Raw genomic sequence first — 25,274 nt, 5'->3', positions numbered from 1 at the left:
TTAAAAACATTAAGAACTGGGGTGCCTGGGTGGCTCAGTCGTTAAGCGTCTGCCTTCGGCTCAGGTCATGATCCCAGAGTCCTGGGATCGAGCCCCGCATCGGGCTCCCTGCTTGGCGGGAAGCCTGCTTCTCCCTCTCCCACTCCCCCTGCTTGTGTTCCCTCTCTCACTGTCTCTCTGTCAAATAAATAAAATCTTTAAAAAATATATAAATAAACTTCTGTTAAAAATAATAAATAAAGGGGCACCTGGGTGGCTCAGTCGTTAAGCGTCTGCCTTCAGCTCAGGTCATGATCCCAGGGTCCTGGGATCGAGTCCCATATCGGGCTCCCTGCTCGGCAGGAAGTCTGCTTCTCGCTCTCCCACTCCCCCTGCTTGTGTTCCTGCTCTCACTGTCTCTCTCTCTGTCAAATAAATAAATAAAATCTTTAAAAATAAAAATAATAATAATAATAATAAATAAAAAAAATTAATCAATCGTAAAAAAATTCTCTGTGCCACTAATCATTTTCATTTCTTTGTTTCCCTTTTTTGGGGGAAAAAGAAATTTCTTCACTCATTCAAGGCTAATTTGTCTGTGTGTCCTTGATTTCAGCCTATATCCTCTAGGACTTTCCATCATCATTTAACACCTTTCTTGTATCTTCCATCATCTTCCTTCTTCCAGATCTTTCCTCTCCCTGCACAAATATAATCAAACCCCTCAACCTAAAACACTTCCTCAATCCTAACTGCTCTTCAGAGCTGTTCTTGTTCTTTTTCTTTTTAATTTAATCTCTACACCCAATGTAGGGCTCGAACTCATGACCTCGAGATCAAGAGTCACATGCTCCACCAACTGAGCCAACCAGGTGCCACCCCAAAACTGTTTGTTCATTCTGTTCCTTCATTATGATTTTTTGTATTTATGCAATTAATGTATTCAGTAATTTTAATTTTCCAAAGACATTCACTCTTTCAAAGTGAAAAATAACTTCTAATCATAAAAATCACCTTCCGTCCTACATTCTGGAGATCATTACCACTAAGACATGGACTCCCATTTCTTGCCAATCCTATTTCATTGGCTGTGTATGTGATTGTTAAATGTTTCATATCTTGAGCAAATTTGTGTTTGTTTTGTTATTCATTATATACTGCACACTTCCCCCAAATTACTCAAAACCTTTTATAATATCTAATGACTACAGAATACTCCAATGTATAGACATGTCATCATTCAAACATTTTTTCTTTTCTTTTGGTGGTGGTAGTGGGAGGTGGGTTTCTATTTCCTACAGACAGACTGCCAGAATAGAATACCTGGGTTAAAGTATGCAAATATTTTGAAGGCTGAAATACTGACTGCTAAATTTTTTTAAAAATATTTTCAAAGGTAATTTTCCTATCAGTTAGTTATGAAAATGCCCATTTCACCATCAAGTATGTAAATATTTTTAAGTATTTGCTAATTTGGTAAATAAAAATGTTAACGTTCAACAATATTTCATTTACAAGCCATCTGAGTTTCTTCTTCCATGAACTGTATATATCATCTGTAAATTTTTGTTTTAAGAGAATAGTTTTCCTTATTATTTGCAAGATCTTTTTACAATCTGAGGATACTAATTTATCTTTTTAAAAATATTTTATTTATTTATTTGAGAGAGAGAGCACGAGTGGGGGTGAGGGGCAGAGGGAGAGGGAGAAGCAGACTCTCTGCTGAGCAGGGAGCCACCCAGGCACCCCAAGAAAAATGTTTATTTTAAAAGATGGGAGCATTTAATGCTGTCAAATACTGTAGAAGAGAATGAGGTCCTAGACTAACTAATTAAGCCAGGGAAAACTGACTGGGGGAGGGGGGGGGAGTCAGGTTAGAGCATCAGCTTGTTCCAAGATCAAAGTAGATTCCAGTTGATTTTAAAATTGATTTCAAGGGGCGCCTGGATGGCTCAGTTGTTAAACATCTGCCTTCGGCTCAGGTCATGATCCCAGGGTCCTGGGATCAACCCCCACATCGGGCTCCCTGCTCCGCGGGAAGCCTGCTTCTCCCTCACCCACTCCCTCTGCTTGTGTTCCCTCTCTCGTTGTGTCTCCCTCTGTCAAATAAATAAAATCTTTAAAAAATAATAATAAAGTTGATTTAAAAAAAATGAAACTGAAATCTTTAGAAGAAAATGTGAATAGTGAACTTATTTCTAAATAAATTTAATTATATAGAAATCTAAAACTCTTCTGTATATTTTAAAATATTGAATTAAAAGGCAAATGACAGATATTTAACAGTATGGAAAACGATAAATAAGGGGCACCTGGCTGGCGCAGTCAGTTAAGCGTCTGCCTTCGGCTCAGGTCATGATCTCAGGGTCCTGGGATCGAGCCCCAAGTCGGGTTCCCTGCTCAGTGAGGAGCCTGCTTCTCCCTCTCCCTCTGCCGCTCCCTCTGCTAATGCTCTCTTGCACTCTGTGTCTCAAATAAAATCTTAAAAATAAATAAAAACATTTCTCTTAACTTCTGGGACAGTGCTTTTCTAATCTTTTACTCTCACTTCTTACCATCTCTTCTTCAGTTTGTCTTCTTCTTTCCATTCACTAAATACAGGTTCCTATGGTTCTGTTCTTGTCTTCCTTTCCTTTTCCAGGAATTTTCCCCTAGAGTCTCAAATTCCATGATTTCAAAGATCATCTCTGAAATGATTCCCAAATCAGAATCGCTCATCTTTGTCTCATTCTCATCCTCTGGTACCAAATTATCAACTAAATGCAGGAGATCTAGAATAACTCTACAATTCTAAAGCTACTGTTCCTTCCATGTTCTGGTTCTATGAGTGGTATTGCTATCTTCACGGAAACTCGACTTTTCTTCTCTCCTGTGCCTCTTGACACTGAGTAAAGTCTCACTGATTTCACTTCTACATTCTCTCTCTCCTCTTCCAACATCAGTGCCCCAGTTCTAACCCTCCTCCTCTCTTACTGGATTACTGTAACTACTTCCTGCCTAGGTCTTCCCATCTTCACTCACCACATAATCCAAACTATACATGATTATCAAATAAAGTAATTTTTCAAATGGAGTTCAAATATTTTTAGAGACTTTCCTCTCCACAGAAAGATTCCATGAGCCTATACAGGTATATCTCAACAATACTGGTTCCAGATACTCCAGTATTCCAATACTACAATAGGCAAGTATTAAAGTCAAATTTTTTTGTTTCTCAGTGCATATATGTTTACACTATACTATAGTCTATTACATGTGCAACAGTATTATGTCTCAAAAAACAATGTACTTACCTTAATGTAAAAATACTTTGTTGCTAAAAAATGCTAACCATCATCCACCCTGAAAGTGATTAAAGTCTTAATCTTTCTGCTGGTTGGAGGGTCTTGCCTTGATGCTGATAGCTGCTGACTGATCAGTGTGGTGGTTCCTGAAGGTTGGGGTGGCTATGGCAATTTCTTTTTCTTTTTTTTTTTTTTTTTATTATTAACATATAATGTATTATTTGTTTCAGGGGTACAGGTCTGTGATTTATCAGTCTTACACAATACACAGCACTCCTCACAACACATACCCTCCCCAATGTCCATCAACCAGCCACCCCATCCCTACCACCCCCCTCCATTCCAGCAACCCTCTGTTTCCTGAGATGAAGAGTCTCTTACGGTTTGTCTCCCTCTCTGGTTTTGTCCTGTTTCATTTTTAACTCTTTCCCCCTGTTTGGCTGTGGCAATTTCTAAAGACAACAATGAAGTTTGCTAGAACAAATGATCCTTCCTTTCACAAATGATTTCTCTGTAGCAATGCTGTTTGATACCATTTTACCAAAGTAGAACTTCTTTCAAAATTGGAATCAATCCTCTAAAACCATGCCACTGTTTTATCAACTAAGTTTGTGTAATATTCTACATCTTTTGTTGTCATTTCAACAATCTGCACAGCATCTTTACCAGGAGTGGATTCGATCTCAAGAAACCCCCTTTCTTTACTCATCCATAAGAAAAACTCCTCGTCTATTTAAGTTTTATCATGAGATTGCAGCAATTCAGTCACATCTTCAGGCTCTGATTCTAATTCTAGCTCTCTTGCTATTTCCACCACGTTTGCAATTACTTCCTCCACTGAAGTCTCAAACCCCTCAAAGTCATCCATGAGGATTGGAATCAATTTTTTTCAAACTTCTGTTAATGTTGATATTGTGACCTCCCATGAATCACAAATGTTCCTAATGGCATTTGAATGTTTAATCCTGTCCAGAGGTTATCAATTTATGTCGCCCAGATCCATCAGAGAAATCACTATCTACAGCAGTCATTAAGAAACACATTAAGAGGGCGCCTGGGTGGCTCAGTTGGTTAAGCGACTGCCTTCGGCTCAGGTCATGATCCTGGAGTCCCAGGATCAAGTCCCACATCGGGTTCCCTGCTCAGCGGGGAGTGTGCTTCTCCCTCTGACCCTCCTCCCTCTCATGCTCTCTGTCTCTCATTCTCGCTCTCTCAAATAAATAAATAAATAAAATCTTAAAAAAAAAATACATTAAGAAATGCATTTCTTGGGACGCCTGGGTTGCAAGGTAGGTTAAACATCTGACTCTTGGTTTCAGCTCAGGTTGTGATCTCATGTTCATGAAACAGAACCCCCCCATTGGGCTCCATGCTCAGCGTGGAGTCTGCTTGAGATTCTTTCCCCACTCTCTCTGCCCCTCCCGTTCGTGTGCACTCTCTCTCTCTCTCTCTGAAATAAATCTTAAAAAAAAAAAGAAATTATTTCTTAAATAATAAAACCTGAGAAGTCAAAATTACTCCTGGATCCATGGGCTACAGAATGGATGCTGTGTTAGCAGGCATGAAAACATTAATCTTGTTGTATATCTCCATTAGAGCTCTTGGGTGACAGGTGCATTGCCAATGAGCAGTAACATTTGCAAGGAATCTTTTTTCTGAGCAGTAGGTCTCAAGAGTGGGCTTTAAATATTCAAAAAACCTTGTAAACAGATGCACTGTCATCCAGGTTTTGTTGTTGTTTATAGAGCACAGGCAAAGTAAATTTATCATTAATTCTTAAGGGCCCTAGGATTTTTGGAATGGCCAATGAGCACTGCCTTCAACTTAAAGTCACCAGCTGCATTAGCCCCTAGCAAGAGAGTCAGCCTGCCCTTTGAAGCTCTGAAGCCAGGCACTAACTTCCTTCCAGCTATGACGGTCTTAGTTGGCATTTTCTTCCAATATAAGGCTGTTTCGTCTATATTGAAAATCTGTTGTTTAGTGTAGCCACTTTCATGAATTAGTCAGATTTTCTGGATAACTTGCTGCGGCTTCTACATCAGCACTTGCTGCTTCACTTTGTACTTTTATGATGATGGATATGGCTCCTTTCCTTAAACCTTATGAACCAACCACCACTCACTTCAAACTTTTCTTCTGCAGCTTCCTCACTTCTCTCAGCCTTCATAGGCTTGAAGAGAGTTAGGGCCTTGCTCTGGATTAAGCTTTGGCTTAAGGGAATGTTGTAGCTGGTTTGATCTTCTATCCAGACTACTAAAATGTTCTCCATATCAACAATAAGGCTGTTTTGCTTTCTTATCATTTGTGTGTTCACTGAAATAGCACTTTTAATTTCCTTCAAGAACTTTTCCTTTGCACTCAAAACTTGACTATCTGGTGCAAGAGCCCTAGCTTCTGGCCTATCTTTGCTTTCAAAATGCCCTCCTCGCTAAGCTTAATCATTTCTAGTTTTTGGTTTAAAGTGAGAGACATGCAATTCTTCCTTTCACTTGAGTACTTAGAGGCCACTGTAGGGTTATTAACTGGCCTAACTGTCATAACTCCAGGAATAAGGAGGCCCAAGGAGAGGGAGAGAGAGAGGGAAAAGCCTGTCAGTGGAGCAGTCAACACACACACAACATTTATCAGTTAAGTTCACCATCTTATATGGGCACAGTCTGTGGTACCCCAAAACAATTATAATTGTAACATCAAAGATCACTGATCACAGATCACCACTACAAATATAATAACGAAAAAGTCTGAAATAGTGCAAGATTACCAAAATGTGAGTGACACAAGTGAGTGAATGCTGTTAAAAATAACGGTGCTGATAGATTTGCTCGCTGCAGGGTTGCCACAACCCTTCAATTTGTGAAAAACAAAATATTTGCAAAGCACAACAAAATGAAGTATGTCTGTATTTATAAACCAAAATCTCCATCTGGCCCCAACCTATGTAACATTAAAAATAACTAACATTGGGCGCCTGGGTGGCTCAGTTGGTTAAGCGACTGCCTTTGGCTCAGGTCATGATCCTGGAGTCCCTGGATCGAGTCCCGCATCGGGCTCCCTGCTCGGCAGGGAGTCTGCTTTGTCCTCTGACCCTATCCCCTCTCACGTGTTCTCTCTCTCTCTCAAATAAATAAATAAAATCTTTAAAAAAAAAATAACTAACATTTATTGAGGGCTAAGCACTTACGTGATTTAAAAAAAAAAAAAAAGTCCCACTTTAGGTCACAGTAAAGCATAACAATTATGAATTGAGGCTCTGAAGGTCAGGCAATCCCAGGTTCAACTATGCTACCACAACATTAACTCAGGTAAGTTCCTTTCCCTTTCTAAGCCTCAGTTTTCTGATCACCCATAAAAATGATACATACCTACCTACTTCATAAAAATGTTCAAGATTCATTGAAATGACAGGAAACATGCTCAACATACTGCCTGACATATAAGAGGCAATAAAGACTAACTGGTTGATGCTACTCTCAAATTCACCACCTGCCAGCTTCCCTTTCAATTACTCTATTTTTAGCTATTTATGCATGCTGTGACTGAAGATTTCCAACAAAACACCCTGTGTTGTTCCCCCTCTCCGTAACTGTTTTTCTTCCTTCCACCTAGAACTCCTTCCCCTCTCCAATTCCCCAAAGCATGCAAAGCCAAATTATAATTATGCTTTATGGTCTTACGTCAAATGCCATTTCTTTCATGAAGCTTTTAAATGTTTTATATACTGATAATAAACATTTTTTTAAAACCATCATGCACTGGGCCCCTGGGTGGCTCAGTCAGTTGGGCGACTGCCTTCAGCTCGGGTCATGATCCCAGGGTCCTGGGATTGAGCCCCACATCGGGCTCCCTGCTCAGCAGAGAGCCTGCTTCTCCCTCTCCCTCTGCCTGCCGCTGTGCCTACTTGTGCTCTCTGCTCTCTCTCTCTCTCTGTCAAATAAATAAAATCTTTAAAAAAATAAAAAAATAAAAAATAAAAAAAATAAAACCATCATGCATTATTTTCTTATAATAAACAAAAATTTTTAAAGTTCAACAAAAGAAACAAGATTCAAACTAGTTCTAAAGTAAAAGAGTATGAGATTAAGGCAGAATGACAATTCTGCAAGGCGGGATTTTCAAGAAATAGACTTCGTTACATAACAAAAAATTTCCCATAATATTTTGTTGTAATCTAAGAAATAGCTCTATGTCTAACCATAGTGGTTCTCAAAGTATATGGCCTGGTCTAACATCATCAGCATCACCTGGAAAAATGAGCACAAATCTTGAGCCTAAACCTAGACATAGCAAATTGGAAACTGGAGATAAGACACAATCTGTGGTTGAACAAGTCTCCCAGGTGATTCTGATGCACTCGGAAGTTTGAGAAACACAGCCACACTAAATTGCACTGGTGGTTTATTTCAGTTCCTTTAATAAGTGGGTATATGAAACTAAAACCTGAAATGGATTTTGAAAACATGGAAACCTATACTGTATACAGAATTGTCAGTGTGAACTTACCACCACCAACTGTCTTTTAAAAGGAATTAGTTACAAAGTATGTGCTTTACTATGGCTTTGTTCCTCTGCTCCACAATCTTACAAACCTCTCCTTATCTCATCATACGTATATATCTAACTTACACATAAGCCTGGATGTTTATGGACAGGATAAAGAACCCTGGAGAACCAAGATGCTAATACAATAAGGTCATAACAGTCAGGAAGGTACTTCTAATAACAAAATCTTGAATACTAGGCACTGATCATCTTGAACTTCATAAAAATGATAGAAGACAACACTGAGAAACATAAAACATCCAGACATGTTACAGAGAAAAGCAGACTAACAACACTATATTCACAATATACACAGTGCCTGAATTAGGACAAAAAAGTAAAATAACCTAAGGTTGTTTAGTCATCTTCCTAAATGATAACTGGGGCAACGAATTGGAGGGGCACAAAGCCCTTGTCCACTGGGTATATATATTGCCCTGCTTTTTAATCTTATAGTTAAGAAGTTTGCAAATAAAAGCAAAGGGGAAAAGCCAGTCGTGGCCATGATTATTGAGGAGTAACATTCAAAAATATTTGACAATTTACAAAATGCTTTTCAAACCCATCACCTCGGAGGTATGCTCTCTGGAATAAAAGCTAATGCAAAGGAATTCATGCTTAACACAAAAGACAGGCTCAAAGATTAGTCTGGCAATCTCAAAAACCTATAAGACACTATTCCTCAGATTATTTATGACAATGATTCACTTGGGAAGATGTAAAGCACTGATTAAATAAATGGCATGAAGCTAGGCTCTAGGAATGCCTTTGCAAGAAATTTATAGTTGTCTAGAGTAGTTTCATAAAGTATCTTAAGAATGAGATTTGTAGGGGCACCTGGCTGGCTCAGTTAGTAGAGCAAGTGACTCTTGATGTCAGGGTTGTAAATCTGAGCCCCACATTGGGTGTAAAGATTACTTAAAAAATTAAAAAAAAAAAGATACTTGCAAAAAAAGAAACAAAATGACTTAACCTTTCAAGGAGCATACAAAATTCTATCAATCACATTCTCACTAATGGAAAATAAGGATCTATTATGCAAAAGAGTTCTCAACTTATGAATGCAAACAAACATTAAAACATTATTATGCAGAAATTTTCAGGAATTCAAAAAACTTCTATTAAACATATAACTATAAAGAGGCACAAAAGGCTTATGTTGTCTTCCAGTCTACAGAGATATTTATATAATTTTAAAAACCTTTTCTATTGCTTTTTAATCACACTGAGCAAGAAAAGCAGTTATTATTGGGGTGCCTGGGTTCAGCTGGTTAAGCGTCAGACTCTTGATTTCAGCTCAGGTCATGATCTCAGGGTTGTGAGATTGAGCCCTGCATTGCTGGGCTCCACACTGGGCATGGAGCCTGCTTAAAATTCTCTCTCTCCCTCAGTTCCTCCCACCCTTCTCCCTTTAAAAAAATAAATAAATAAATAAAGCAGTTACTAATCCCTGAACAAGATGTTACTAGTTCTTAATATTTCACCTCTTGTGAGATTAGTATGAGAGATGAGTCTTTGTCGCAGGAGTGACTCTGAAGGTAGATCTCTATTAGATAAAAGACAATAGTTTCATATACTTTAATTTCCCCAAAGATCTTGCTGAGTTGTCTTTTCCTTTAACTTTTTATTATGAAATTTTCCATACATCACAAAAGTAGACAGACCTAGTACAACAAACTCCCTATCAACTCAGCTTCAACAACCATCAACATTTTGTTCTACTTGCTCCACCTCTTCTCTCCTGCAACACTTGACGCTCTAATACCTCATCTCTTGGGATATTTTCCCTTATGTTCTGTGATACTGCTTTTCTATTCTTCTCCTCTGATCACGACTTCTGTGGTTCATCATCTTCCTACTCACTGCTTACTCAGTTTCGGAAAAACAAAGAATTCAATGGGATTTTGTAACTCTTTAAGATACATTACTTACTGCTTTAAGACTAGAAGCATTTCCTTTCCTAAGTTTATCTCTGATAATCAGCTTCTAGGATAACTACTAAACACTTAAAAGTTTAAGTCAGGGGGCACCTGGGTGGCTCAGTCCGTTAAGTGGCTGGGCCGACTCTTGATTTTGGCTCAGGTCATGATCTCAGGGTCCTAGGATGAAGCCCTGCGTCAGGCTCTGTGCTCAGCTGGGAGTCTGCTTAAGATTCTCTCTCTCTCTCTCTCTCTCAAATAAATAAATCTTTGGAAAAAATTTTAAAATAAAAGTTTAAGTCAGTTAACACAACCCAAGGCATTCAACATTTTTCAGGCCCCAGACCTCAAGGCAGATAGGTACATGAAAGTACTGAATCTACTGGCAACTGGCTGGCTCAGTCAGAAGAGCATTTGACTCTTAATCTGGGCATCATGAGTTTGAGCCCCATATTGGGTACAGAGATTACTAAAAAAAATAAGTAAATAAACTTAAAAAAAAAAAAAGTGCTGGGGTGCCTGGGTGGCTCAGTTGGTTAAATGTCTGCCTTGGGCTCAGGTCATGATCTTTTGGTCCTGGGATTGAGCCCGCATCATCGGACTCCATATTCAGTGGGGCGTCTGCTTGCATCTGCCCTGTACCCCTCCTTCCCTCCCCCCACACCCCCCCCACTCATGCTAGCTCTCTCTCTCAAATAAATAAAATCTTAAAAAAAAAATGTGCTGAATCTAGGGTAATAGTGAACAGCTGGTACAAATCTCTGCTCCTTCTAACAAAGGCCCAAAAGATACCATAGATCATGACGACCTTCCCATATACCAAAAGCTTATATCCCAGCTTTCCTAGAAAAAAAATTTAACAGTCCAGTGATGGCCCTAGGATTCTGAACTCCCTGCTATTGGAAAAGTGCCAATATATTCACTTTCTACAAGCTGAAGGAAATACTAGCAATTCAGGTATCCCTGGTCTACTCTGGAGAACTGCAATCAGATGAGTTAAGAGTCCTGAAACATTCACAGATATCTCCTTTCTTACCCTGAGCCCTGAATTTTTTCTAAAAGACGTTATTTATTTATTTATTTGTTTTTTAAACTAATCTCTACACCTAATGTGGGGCTCAAACTCACAACCCTGAGATCAAGAGTTGCATACTCCAGGGGCGCCTGGGTGGCTCAGTCGTTGGGCGTCTGCCTTTGGCTCAGGTCATGGTCCCAGGGTCCTGGGATCGAGCCCCGCATCAGGCTCCCTGCTCAGTGGGAAGCCTGCTTCTCCCTCCCTCACTCCCCTCTGCTTGTGTTCCCTCTCTCACTGTGTCTCTCTCTGTCAAATAAATAAATAAAATCTTTAAAAAAAAAAAAAAAAAATAGTTGCATACTCCAGCCATTCAGCCAGCCAAGAGCCCCTGAGCTTTGAATTTTTTGACCCTTGTTTATTCTTATAGCAGTCTGAACTTTTGTTTTAGTCAAACTAAAATTTTGACTACAATTAATATTCGTTCTCCCTTGTCTCTTCTTATATTCTGTGGTAAAGCAACAAGTGAACTCTTACCTTGTTTCATCCTTGGGTCTGGAGCCATCATCATTCTGTGAAGCACCTTTAACATCAATAAAATTTACACAGAAAATGAAATTCAAAAAGTGGTTTTCACCTTCTTCCTAAACATGCAAAGCCTTTCATTAAATCTTGTAGAACATACTATAACTTAAATTTCAACATGATAAAAAGAAAATTTCAACATATTTAAAAGGAAAATGTGATAAATGTTCATGTGACTGAAATTAGAAAAGTTTTACCAAAATGTTGTGTCAATGCTGATTATGTGTAAGAGATGTTAATTAGTCAAGGTACTATTACTCATGTCCTACTTCTGCCTTTTGAAATATATGTTTGCTTGATTCTAATTCAAATCTAATACTTCAGCCATCTTTTATATTCCAAGTATCTCACAAAAAATTCTGATTACCATCAGGATGATGGATAAAACAGATTGTGAAAATAAAAAAACTAGTAACATCTCTCTTATGCAAGGGCCTGGCAAACAACTTCAAGAATGGGAAAGGCACCAATTAATTTCAAAGTGGCAAATTAATGTCACAAATTTCACACTTTCTTCCAATTTTATTCATGGAAAATATTCTGAGGATTCAGTAAGGGACTGTGCACTATAAAAGTATTAAAGAGTAGGCATAATGATCACAGCAAAAATAGTAAGCAGAGAAGGAAAAACTATAAAATGCAGAAACAAAAATTCAAGCTTAACAGTCTACATCAATGTAGTTAAAGAATAGTCCCTAAATACAGTCATAGTTTTAAACAGTAAAATCATCACTATTATTGCTCCAAAGCATAATTAATGGATTAGTTCATTTAAAAAATGTTGAACCACCACTACACTATACCGCCTCAGCAAGGTTGGGAGGTATAACGTCTAGAAATATTACATTAAAAAAAGTGGAGGCATAAAAGATACAGCATAAGGAAATACAGTCAATAGTATTTTACTATTTTGTTACCATACAACAAAATGGTATGGTAACAAAATATCCAGGAAAAAACAAATTTTTGGAGATAAAATAGATTAGTGGTTGCATGGGGTTAGAGGTAAGAACAGAATTTTGTGTAAATAAGTTAAGAGGGATCTTACCAGGGGGATGAAAACGTTCTAATCCTGATTTACAGTAATGGCTGGACCACTCAGTTAAATTACTAAAAATCATTAAATTGTAGACTTGCAATGAATGCATTTTATGAAATATAAAATACACTTCAATAAAGCTGTTAAAAACGGTTTTAAAAACATGGTACAATGAAATGCACTTTAGCTAAAAAGGGCACATTTCAGTTTTACAAGAATTATTTTTATATATAATATATTCACCTACAATAGCTGATGAGACAAATGAAATCAGAAAAGGAATTAAAGTATACAGCATTAGTTACTACAATCAGTCATTTAGTATCCCACTTTTCTCAAAAATTAAGAAAATCATTTGGAATATTCTATTTAAATCTACCAATAAGTGCCACTTCTAAACTTCTTTTATTACACAGAAGCATAGTGTTTAATCACAAGGACTTTGAGGCAAGACTGCCTGGTCTGTATCGTAGCTTCATCATGTACTAACTTCACGACCTTAGAAAAGTACACTTGATTTTCCTGTGCCTTTTACCTCACATATAAAATGGGAAGAATAAGGACACCTACTTCATAGAATAGTTGTGAGGATTAAGCATAAATATTTAGAACAGTGCCCAGCACATAAGCACTCCATAAATATTAGCTATTACTGTTTCTCAAAATTTACATTTCATCAGTATGTATAGACAAGGGCCATTTTTGTTCAATCTTTTATTTCACTTCAATACAGAGGTGAAGCCATAACTATGAAATGTATGGCGTAAATTAAATAGACCTAATCCTGTGTTTCCAGAGAATAGTTTTGTTTTTGTTTTTTTTAAAGATTTTTTTTTTTTAATTTATTTATTTGACAGAGAGTGAGACAGCAAGAGAGGGAACACAATCAGGGGGAGTGGGAGAGGGAGAAACAGGCCTCCCGCCGAGCAAGGAGCCCAATGCCAGGCTCGATCCCATGACCCTGGGATCATGACCTGAGCCGAAGGCAGACGCTTAACAACTGAGCCACCCAGGCACCCCGAGAATAGTTTTTTTAAAAGACACAAAATATCTGACACTTACACAATGAATGTCCAAGAAGGAAACAATGACCATACTTAAAAGTTTGCATTTTATGAATGTATTGTTCTTTTAAAGTATTCCTGCTCCAAATTTCCTCAACAAAAAATGGGATTTCTAAATGCACACATTTTACCCACAGGACACTTTGGAAGAAGATCTACAAAGATCTCTTCTATTCAGGGAGCTATTCAAAAGGGCTTTCCTGCCACAAAATAATAGCTGGTAGATGAAGCAATTTAACACACTGTTCTATTTCCTGAGTGCCTAGCAATCTTAAAAGCAAAACAAACAAACAAGTGAACAGATACTAGAGCCGGAACAGGGTGCAGGAAGCAAATATGAAGGAAAAAAAAAAAGTTATCCTGATGGCTATTATCAGCTCTGAGATGGATCAGAAACAAAGGCTTGGGATCCTGTAAAGGAGCTGAAGTGTTCCCAGGTATGCAGCATACCCTGGCACTAGCAGAAGCTAAAGAAACTTTCTCTGGGGCAATTAACCCCAGTTTAGGCCACTGATTCCCAAAGACAGTAATAAAAAATAAACTGGCAATCAAAGAGTAGCAAAAACATAAGAAAACAAGCCTCAATGAAGGAGAGACATAAAAATATATCCTCAAAGATTTCTGATATTGGAATTTCTTTATATATATATATATATATATATATATAGGAATTTTCAAATGAATATAAAAAAAACTGTATCAAAAGAAAATTAACAAGCAAAAAACAAGAAACTATCAAACAAGCACCAGCAATTCCATTCCTAGAAATATACCCAAGAGAAATGAAAACATGTGCACAAAGAAACTTGCACACAAATGTTTATAGCATCATTATTTATGACTCATTAAAGGCAAAAGGTGGAAAATTTTAAGTCACAAGTCCACCAGTGGAAAAAAGGATAAACAAACTGTGGCATATACTACTCAGCTGCAAAAAAGGAAGAACTGATACATGCTTCAACTTGGATAAACCTCGAAAACAACATGCTAAGAATCCAGACACGAAAGGTCACGTACCCTCTGAGAAACAAACTGAGGGTTCTAGAGGGGAGGGATGGGTTAGCCTGGTGATGGGTATTAAGGAGGGCACATTCTGCATGGAGCACTGGGTGCTATATGCAAACAATGAATCATGGAACACTACATCAAAAACTAATGATGTAATGTATGGTGATTAACATAACATAAAAAAAAAAAAAAAAGGTCATGTACTGTATGATTCCTTCTTTATAATATACCCAGAATAGGCAAATCCACAGAAACAGAAAGCAGATTAGTGTTTACCAGGTGATGGGGGCGGGGGGGAGGGGGGAAGTGATTATAGAATGGACAATGGTTCATTTTTCTGGGGTGATGACAAAGTTTTGAAATTAGAAGTGGTAGGTACTATCATTATGAATATACTAATGCCACTGAATTGTATACTTTATGAGGTTAATTGTATGTTGTGTAAATTTACCTCAATTAAAAGAATCACAAGAAAAACAGTCATATTTGAAGAAAAAATAAGTGCTATAAAGCTGAAAATGCACATATCAATATGTACCAACAATTCCATTCCCAAGTATATACCCTACACAGACTCTTCAACCTGTGTACCAGGAGACATATAAATGTATAAATGCAGAAATATTCAATCTATGACTGTCCATAATGGCAAAAAACTGGGAAGAAACCAAATGTCTTTTGACATAAAAATGGATAAATTGTGGTATATTCACCTAATAGATTATTATACAGCAATGAAAGTAAGTTACAGATACAGTAATATGGATAAGTCTTAAAAGGCAAAATCTATTTTTATAGAGCTCAAGAAAAAGGGAAAGTAATACACTGTTTAGGGACATGCATATGCATTAAAAAAATTTTTTAGGGGCACCTGGCTGGCTTAGTCAGATTACTTAAAAATAATTAAAAAATCTTTAAAAATTTTTTTAAGCAAGGATGTGATAAAATCAAAATTCAGAGGAGTGATTATCTGTAGGGGAAAGATAAGGAATGCTACAGGGAGGAAAATACAGGTGGATGCAATGATGTTAATATTCTAATTTCTAAGCTGTGTGGTAGTTCATGTGTGCATAATCTCTATTACGTTTATATATCACACATAATAAATACAAGAATATATGTTATATATGAGATATGTTTTATATACATGTTACATATGAGAATATAAATTGAAGTGCTTTGTAAATTGTAAAAATGGATGAAAAATACAGCAAAATCTTACTCTAAACCAACAATGATCATATTATACCCTTAATACTTGGATTTTTTGGTTTTGTTTTTCAGGATTTCAAATATTTTATTATAGGAAAAAACTTAGGAAAAGGATGATATCCTTTTCTGGTTTTATTCATTTGGTAAACAAGTACTTATTAAGCATCTACTTGTGTCAGCCCTTCTAAACACTGGGAAAACATTCAGGGAAACAGAAAAACAACCCCTATCCTCATGAAGCTCACACTAAACTAAATATATTAAAGTTACACATAATGTAAAATATAATAGAAGGCAGAAACAGAATAGGAAATAGAATTTTTCTATGGAGAAAAATGAGACAGAACTTGATGAGAGGGCTGTCGAAACATTAGACAGATGGCTGGGAAAGACCTTGCAGAGAGGGTGACGTTCAAGTGAATCACAAGGAATACTGAAGGAAGAGAGCTCAAGCCGACAGAAGGAAACTGTAATGGCCCTAAAGCAGGCGTGTTCCTGGTGTGTTCAGGAAACCACAAGGAGAGTGGTGTCACTCAAGAAAATTGCATAGGAGAATAAGAGATTAAGCCATCAATGTAGAAGAGCTTTGGATGTGGGGCCACAATAGGCCTTATAGACTTTTTAGGTGCTATAGAAAATCACTGGGAGCTTGGGGCAGGCATCTGACAAGGTCTGTCTCATGTTTTCACAAAACTACTCTGGCTGTGCATTAAAAAAAAAAAAAAGACCAAGGGAGAATAGGGGTGGACATCACTCTCCAGCCTTCTTTTCCTGCTCTGTGCCCCACAGGGGTAACTGTAGGACATATATTAACCACTAATTGGCTTCTTTGGCTCTGGCTTGCATTGGGTTCAACTAAGGAGACACAGGGGAGATTGGGAGGAGACTAAGATTTATCTCTTTATTACGCTCTTCTGCTGTTTCAATACTTGGATTTTAAAGTAGAACTAGTGGAAAGTTTTCTTGGCTTCTTGAAGAGGGCAAACTCATTAATGTTCTGAGCATACATAGAAAAACAGTCAAAGGTAAGTCAAGTAAGTTTCCCTCCATAAAATCATTAGTTGGTGCCCAGACCCCACTGAGATCTAGTAATTTCAAATAATATTTGGGAAAGCAAAAAATTTAAGCTAGTTTCTTAGAATTTATTATACTGATAAGAAAACATTATAGATATATTCATATAAAAATCGCTATTTATATTAAAATTAAAAGGAACCACAAAAAAAAACTAGAGTCTAACACAAGAAAGTAAGATAAAGTCAAAATGGAATGGAACACACAATAAGAAGCAAAGGTCAGGGCGCCTGGGTGGCTCAGTCGGTTAAGCGTCTGCCTTTGGCTCAGGTCATGATCCCAGGGTCCTGGGTTCGAGCCCTGCATCCGGCTCCCTGCTCAGCAGGAAGCCTGCTGTTCCCTCTCCCACTCCCCCTGCTTGTGTTCCCTCTCGTTGTGTCTCTCTCTGTCAAATAAATAAATAAAATCTTAAAAAAAAAAAAAAAAAGAACCAAAGGTCGCATGTGTGAAAAACCTACCCCTAAAATAATTTTAAATACATCGAGTATACATGGTAAAGAATAAAGATCTTTACAAGAGTATGCTCCTTATTTATAATCATGAATTTAGAAGTAAAATAGATTTTTATTTGTCTTTAGGAAAAATAATGTCTTTGACAGTAATACTTTTCAGGGGTATATTTGGGAAGACAGGTGTTAAATTAATAATCTACCATGACAACCCAAGAGGTAAAAATAGATGAATGGGAAGTACTTGCAGATATGAACAACTGCCCACACTCAATTTGTTGAGTTAATTTAGATCTGAGTGCTAAAACAGTAAGTCTATCTAACTAAAGGATTCTTCCCAGAGATGCATAAAGACCTATTAACTCTGTACTTAAGTAGAGGAAAACACCAGAGCAAATTATGAAGTTATTTTCTAAACCAGAGAAATAAGAAAGAATATCAAAGAAAATGCAACAACTACAACTAACACTCATTTGCATATTAAACTTGTTTGCTGAGCCAGGGCAGGGGGTGGGAAAGTGGAGTGGGGATTGAAAGTTCTCTAGTTTTCAAATACAGCTTGAAGATAAGTGGGAAGAAAAAACAAACATGCTGAGTAAGTTTTGTTTCACTTGAAAAAGGTTTACTTATGTAACTGCCATTTTTAGAAAATTTATCCACCAGGGGTGCCTGGGTGGTGTAGTTGATTAAGCATCCAACTCTTGGTTTTGGCTTAGGTTGTGATCTCAGGGTCGAGAGACGGGGCTCTGGGGTCGGTGTGGAGCCTGCTTGAGACTCTCTCTCCCTCTGCCCTTCCTCCCCTGCTAAATAAAAAAAAAATAATAAATCTTCAAAAAAATCTGAAAAACTAAGAAAAAAAGAAAAGAAAGAAAATTTATCCACAAAAAAGAATGAACCAAAAATTTCTAACTACCCAAAGAGATAATACTATCCCATCAGGAAAACCAACTTTCACAGTATATTTAAATATACAGCAAGCTATTATTTGGTGACTTTTAATACTAAAATTCAGACAGTGATTTCTTTTCATAAATATCATTTAAGGGCGCCTGGGTGGCTCAGTCGTTAAGCGTCTGCCTTCAGCTCAGGTCATGATCCTAGGGTCCTGGGATCAAGCCCCGCATCGGGCTCCCTGCTCCGCGGGAAGCCTGCTTCTCCCTCTCCCACTACCCCTGCTTGTGTTCCCTCCCTAGCTGTCTCTCTCTCTGTCAAATAAATAAATAAAATCTTTAAATAAATAAATAAATAAATATCATTTAAAACTTAACAAAAAATATTTACATCTACAAGAACAAATTTCTTCTAGGAACCATCCTACGTGTTCTTCCACAAAAAAACTTCTAACTGAGGCTCCTGGCTGACTCAGTCAGTTAATAGAGCATGTGACTCTTGATCTCAGGGTTGTAAGTTCAAGCCCCATGTTGGGTGTAGACATTACTTAAAAATAAAATCTTTCTTTAAAAAAAAACAAAACAGGGGCACCTGGGTGGCTCAGTCGTTAAGCGTCTGCCTTCGGCTCAGGCCATGATCCCAGAATCCTGGGATCGAGCCCTGCATCGGGCTCCCTGCTCAGCCGGAAGCCTGCTTCTCCCTCTCCCACTCCCCCTGCTTGTGTTCCCTCTCTCGCTGTGTCTCTCTCCGTCAAATAAATAAAAAAATCTTTAAAAAAATAAAAATAAAAATAAACAAAACAAAACAAGAAAACAAACTTCTGACTAACATCCTTAGGGAAAAAACATCTAAAAATCTTTAACAATAGAAAATTATTGGAATACAAAAGCAATCTCCCTCATCCCCCCCAGTTCTTATCCAACCAAGTAACTGCAGGTGCTAGAAATTCAATTTTCGTACTAAACTCTAATTTTCATTTCTAGCCTGTAGTTAAAGTTACAGAAATGGAACCAAAGAACAATACAAGTGTAGTTCCCACCACACATGCTTGTGCATTCAACTGGATTTTGTTTGCTTACAACTCATGATTTGATTCAAAGTTTCTAGGTTTTTAAGAGTGAAACCAATAATATACTGGAAAGAATAGGAAACATCAATAAACATTTGTGTCTCAGTCTTGACTCTGCATCATAGCAGCTGGTATGATATTGGACTTACTATTTGAATTATCAGAACCTCACTTACCTTAAATGCAAAATATAGGTTTTGCCTTACAAATCTATGATGGTTAAATGAGTGTATATGTAAACACACCAACATAGTGGTTGGCACATGGCAAGCATTCAAAAAATGGCAGCTATTTTATCTGGCAACCACTGTGACTTTCCTGTTAAAAACCTCTTTCTACTTCAAAGTATCAGGTTAAATTCTATCAATTATTTTCCTACCTGAGTGGAAAATTGGTGACACAGAAATGTTCACTTCTGTGGGCAATAAACAGTAAAGTCTTAAGTATAAATATGCAGTTTAGATTCTACTCTGAAAAATGAAGACTAACATGATTTGTTAATTATCAAATATTATGCATTAGTAATAGTTTCAACTTGTAGGGTGTAAAAAACTTGGGAAGCTATAAATACTGAGTTTAGAACAATTTAACAATGAAATTTAACTTATATATTATCTTCCAGAATTCTGATTTATAGAAAAATTTGACCATTCAAAGTTCCTGTGAATGGCAGTCAATTAAAATGAACTCATCAACTCTGAAGTAGTACAGTATGACCATTCCAGAAATTTCTCTCCACCCTCATTAACCTCAAAGAACCAATCTGGAAGATATACTGGGACTATCTTGACGGTCCTGCTATTAAAAAAGAGGTTAAGTTGGGGCGCCTGGGTGGCTCAGATGGTTAAGCATCTGCCTTCAGCTCAGGTCACGGTCCTGGGGTCCTGGGATCAAGCCCCACATCGGGCTCCCTGCTCGGCAGGGAGTCTGCTTCTCTCTCTCCCTCTGTCCCTATTCCCCTGCTCATGCTCTTTCTCTATCTCTCTGTCTCAAATGAATAAATAAAATCTTAAAAAAAAAAAAAAAGTCGTAAGTTAAAGAAGTAGGAAGTCTTCCAAAGCAGAAACAGAATAATAACACCTGACAACTAAATGTTTCTAAATAATGCAGTTTCTAAATAAACAAAAACTTCGTCAGACTAATCAGAGGAAACCATTAATCTGCTCTTTGTCTTGGGGCCTCTAAGTTTCTCTTGAAATCTACATTTCAAGTGAAAATACACTTAGCACATTAGTAAGTGATGAAGTATCTAAAAGGAATCCACTAAGTAGTTTTATCAAGCATGCTAGCTATACAGGCACTAATTCAGGTGTCAAACTTCTTTCAACTACAGTTCATGTTTCATGTTTATTATTCCCTTTAACATAAACTATTAATCATAAACTGTAAGATATATTGGCATACATATAATGAATTGATTTTGTTATTATTGTAACACAAAGACACCTTTATAAATGTAAACTACAGAAATGGCAAAGGATGGCAAATGGACTTCAGCTTGTATTGGCAGTCTGGTACAGTACTAAATAGGATTACCAAGTACTAAGCAGGATTTCAAGTCAAATTTAAACTCAACCAGACACTGCTACAGGCAAACTATGTCTGCCATTGACACCGGAGAGGATGTGGCATCATAAGCCACATTAACTCTCATCACTGGCCTACCAAATAAATACTTTATGAATCAATTCATTACACAGTCAGCTCTGATGCAACTTTTATGTGGCTAGCTTTTCAACTTATAGAAAAATGTTTTATTCACAGAAACAATGCACTAAAAGGAAAATGATTAAAATTATCAATGTCTCTTTTTAAAAAGGAAATAATTTCTTTAAGATGAAAAAGAATAGCAGTAATTACATCAGCATTCTTTGGTGGCTACTATTAAGAAGAATCATTAAAGAGCCTATACAAAAAGTGATTACTTACTTTCTGAACCTGTAGTTTCACCATTGGTAACAACTTCAGACTCTAACTGCAGCCCATCAAGACAAACTGACAAGTCTCCTATTGTCTCTGTTGGCTCTTTGTCACCTACAAGCTGTAAAGTCATAACTACTTCCTCAACTGTAAAAGAATATAATTACAGAACAAAATGGTCACTTTTTTTTCTTTAAGTCATCTTAAGTCTTAAAAACAATGTCAGAAAAACAGTATTTATGTGTTTATAATTTTTTAGTATACTTCATTGAGGCCTTTTGACACAAAACATTTAAAAAATAGAACAAAATTTGCTAATGCTTAATATCCATAATGTAAAAAACTAACTAGCTCAATCATCTCATTTGTTATATTCATTCCATCCTTGCATAAAATACACCAGCAGGATTATTCAGCAACATATGCCTGAATTTTATTGAGTGAAAACATGTAACTTAAGAATGGATTAGGGGGCCTGGGTGGCTCAGTTGGTTAAGCGACTGCCTTCGGCTCAGGTCATGATCCTGGAGCCCCTGGATCGAGTCCTGCATCAGGCTCCCTGCTCGGCGGGGAGTCTGCTTTGCCCTCTGACCCTATCCCCTTCTCATGTGTTCTCTCTCATTCTCTCTCTCGCAAATAAATAAATAAAATCTTAAAAAAAAAAAATTATAAAAAAAAAGAATGGATTATATCTGAGGAGCACCTGAGTTGCTCAGTTGGTCAAGCTTTCAACTCTTGATCTCGGCTAAGGTCTTAAGCTCAGGGTCCTGAATTCAAGCCCTATGATGGGCTCCATGCTGGGCGTGGAACTTACTTTAAAAAAAAAAAAAAAGAATGGATTATATCTCTTAAATCTTAAATGAGATTTAGGAAGTATGTTTTAGATAGTCAAGGGGTAGAAAAATATCTATGTTTAATTTTTTTTAAAAGATTTTATTTATTTATTTGACAAAGAGAGACACAGTGAGAGAGGGAACACAAGTACGGTGAGAGAGACAGGGAGAGGGAGAAGCAGGCTTCCCGCGAAGCAGGGAGCCCGATGCGGGGCTCGATCCCAGGACCCTGGGATCATGACCTGAGCTGAAGGCAGACGTTTAACGACTGAGCCACCCAGATGCCCCCAAAATATCCATGTTTTAAAATCATGATATTAATCAAAACAAACATGTTTCAAGCTTATTATATCTATATGTTATATATACACACACTTAAAAAAACCCACAGCCACTTAAATTAGGAAATTTTAAAAATAAGTATTTGAAAAGAAAATCTGCCAAAATATTAACCCTATTTGTCTCTGAAATGGGGTTACATTTTTGCTTCACCTCTGCTCTATATTTTTTAGTTTTCCATAATTGAGCATGTTGTATTTTAATAAGTACCTATTTATTAAATTTATTAAAAATATTGGGTCAAAATGAATGGCTAAAACAAGGTTACTCAGAATGCTTTAATAGTTCAAGATTCTTCTCCTTATTAATACTATAACCAAGTAAATTTAAAAACAAATAGTGAACATAGTCATTCTATATCTTTTACACATGAATTTTATATAGAAAAACAAATAGCCTAGCACAATTTCTGTTACTTTTATATACATACGTTTCATGTTGTTTGACTTTAAGGTTTCAAAGATATCTAATGCAGCAGTTCCCAACAAAACATCAGATTTCAGTGTCTGGTGACTCCACACACGAAAATGTAATTTACTCACAGGGGTGACGATACTAAAAGTAAAGAAAGGTAAAAAATACGTATTATTTTCATTAAAATACCACAACGGGACCCTAAATAAATTACAATTAAATTTTAATGTCTAAATCTTTTAACTGTAGACCTTATAGCTTACTGTACAACCAATATTGCCCATTTTCTATAATCTTATGGAAAACATCTGAATGTTACATGCTCACATCATCATTTTCATTTGTAGTTGAACTACAGGGGCAACTTCATGCATGTATCATCAATAAAAGTAAAACTGCTTATCATGCTACAAACTGTTAGAAATCTAGTTTTACTTTAGTAAAAAGTTAATTTACCTTTATAAAAAAGTTAATTTATAAATTAAATCCTTATTTTAGGTCAGGTAGTATAGTAAGCCTGAGGTTGTATCATTTAATCTTCACAGCAACCCCAAGAGATGGGAATTACCACCCCCATCTTCAGATATAGAAACTGCTATTCTTCAGAGAAGTTAAGCAAATGCCCAGCATCGCACAGCTAACTAGTCAGTGGCAGGCTGTAATTTGAACAAAGGTCTGGTATTAAAATTTGTATTGAAAAGTTCCTCAGTCTTGGGGAAAAAAACAAAAAAGTTCTTCAGTCTGCTACATGATTTGAGGATTATGTTAGATACCCCAAGTTTCACACTGCTAAAAGGAAAGCGTCCATGATAACTGTCAAATATAGACTCACTCACACCTTGCCAAATGCCAATAAAGAATACTATCTGGGTGCACCTAGGTGGCTCAGTCCTTCTAAAAGGTAATCAAATCTGGAGGGGGACAAATAAACACTTTCTCAGAAGTCTACCTATGCCTATTCCCCTCATCATCATATTTCCACCACCATTTTATTTTATTTTAAGATTTTATTTATTTATTTGACAGAGAGACACACAGAGAGAGAGGGAACACAAGCAGGGGGAGTGGAGAGGGAGAAGCAGGCTCCTTGCCGAGCAAGGAGCCTGATGTGGGGCTCGATCCCAGGACCCTGGGACCATGACCTGAGCCAAAGGCAGATGCTTAACAACTGAGCCACCCAGGGGCCCCTCCACCACCATTTTAACAGTTTAAACAAACAAAAAATTTTCATCTTAACACTGCCTCTTCTGGGGGATGGGGAAGGAGAATGTATTCTTTCTCTTTAAAATTCTCAGATGTTATGGGACGCCTGGGTGGCTCAGTTGGTTAAGTGACTGCCTTCTGCTCAGGTCATGATCCTGGAGTCCCAGGATCGAGTCCCACATCGGGTTCCCTGCTCAGCAGGGAGTCTGCTTCTCCCTCTGACCCTCCCCTCTCTCATGTGCTCTCTCTCTCACTCTCTCTCTCTCAAATAAATAAAATCTTAAAAAAAAAAAAATTCTCAGATGTTATGTTCAGAAGAACATATAATACAGATCAAGAAAACACTTCTCCATTAGGTGTCTGGTAAATCATAATGGGGACAGAATAAAAGAAATGATTACTTTTACTTCAATTTGAGAGAGGATAAAGTATACTGTCAAAGATGGTCTTACCTAAATTATTTCAATTCAATTCTAGAGAGAATGCCTGCAATGGAAGCCATGTTAAAATTGCAGACCAATTTGTTGCAACTTAAAAATTCAAAACTTGAGCTATGTGTTCCCCCCAACATCTGGGCTCAACAAGAGCACTATCATAAGCGGCTACAAGGAGAGTTTCTTTTTTCTTAACTTTTAAACCACTAAGGAATTCACATCATTATCAGCTTAAGAGCCTCAAAGTGCACATCTAGTGAGCACAGTCAGTAGCTGGAAGAAACTAGATGAGTATTCAGTCAATACTCAATTATTCTGCTGAACATCTCTAGTCATTATGGAGGCTGTGAACTTTTACAGATTTCATTTGCTTTTCTAAAAAAATTTTACTCATATAATTTAAAATTTAGAGACAATCTCTAACAGATCATTAATTAAAAACAAAGACTAAACATTGTTGAAATAAATACAGATGAGAAACATTAGAATGACACTTCTTAAATTTCACTCATTTGCTCAAAATCATCATAAAGTACATCAAGATGCTAGAATCCAAAATTCATGTTAAAGAACAATTTAGGTATATCCAATTTGTTTTGTCATTTATTAGGAATAAATACTATACACATAAGCATGTATTGTATGAAGAGCATATAGTTTCAAATATCTTATCTCACCATTTAAAAACAAAACTTTTCTTTAGTCACTCGTTTATTTCTCTAGAGGAAAAAATGCAAGAATTCCAAATGTTAGTTAATAAAAAACAATTTTTGTTATTTGATGTGGTAATAACCAATGATATTTTGAACTACATTTTAATATAGTTAGTCTCCAAACTAAATATGCTATATTATTTTGAAATCCATTTGTTGGTAAATCATGTTTTCTTCCATTTTAGTAAAAACATTAAACTTAATCTATAATTCTCTTCAGTGAATGTACAATACCAACACATGGGGCTTTGTCACTAAGTTTTAAAAATTGAGCTATCTGCTATTTCTGTGAAT

General features: G+C 36.9%; 1 protein-coding gene across 7 annotated transcripts in view; it reads right to left on the bottom strand.

The window, feature by feature from the left end:
* Positions 1 to 25,274, bottom strand: part of ITCH (itchy E3 ubiquitin protein ligase) — a 121,956-nt gene that overhangs the window by 49,456 nt on the left and 47,226 nt on the right. For all 7 annotated transcript variants that reach the window (XM_064573050.1, XM_054510057.2, XM_064573051.1 and 4 more), the window contains 3 exons: positions 22,647 to 22,771; positions 21,054 to 21,191; positions 11,271 to 11,316 (listed from right to left, as the gene is read on the bottom strand). In XM_064573050.1, coding sequence (XP_064429120.1) covers positions 11,271 to 11,316; positions 21,054 to 21,191; positions 22,647 to 22,771 — 309 coding nt within the window. The remainder of the gene's footprint in view (positions 1 to 11,270; positions 11,317 to 21,053; positions 21,192 to 22,646; positions 22,772 to 25,274) is intronic.

The sequence above is a fragment of the Mirounga angustirostris genome, unplaced genomic scaffold (genome assembly GCF_029215605.1).
Source record: "Mirounga angustirostris isolate CCGP_5_RB_7025 unplaced genomic scaffold, mMirAng1.0.hap1 SCAF_10, whole genome shotgun sequence".
Classification (NCBI taxonomy): Eukaryota; Metazoa; Chordata; class Mammalia; order Carnivora; family Phocidae; genus Mirounga; species Mirounga angustirostris.
The sequence above is the reverse complement of the archived record's forward strand: the minus strand, read 5'-3'. Positions and strand labels throughout refer to the sequence as shown.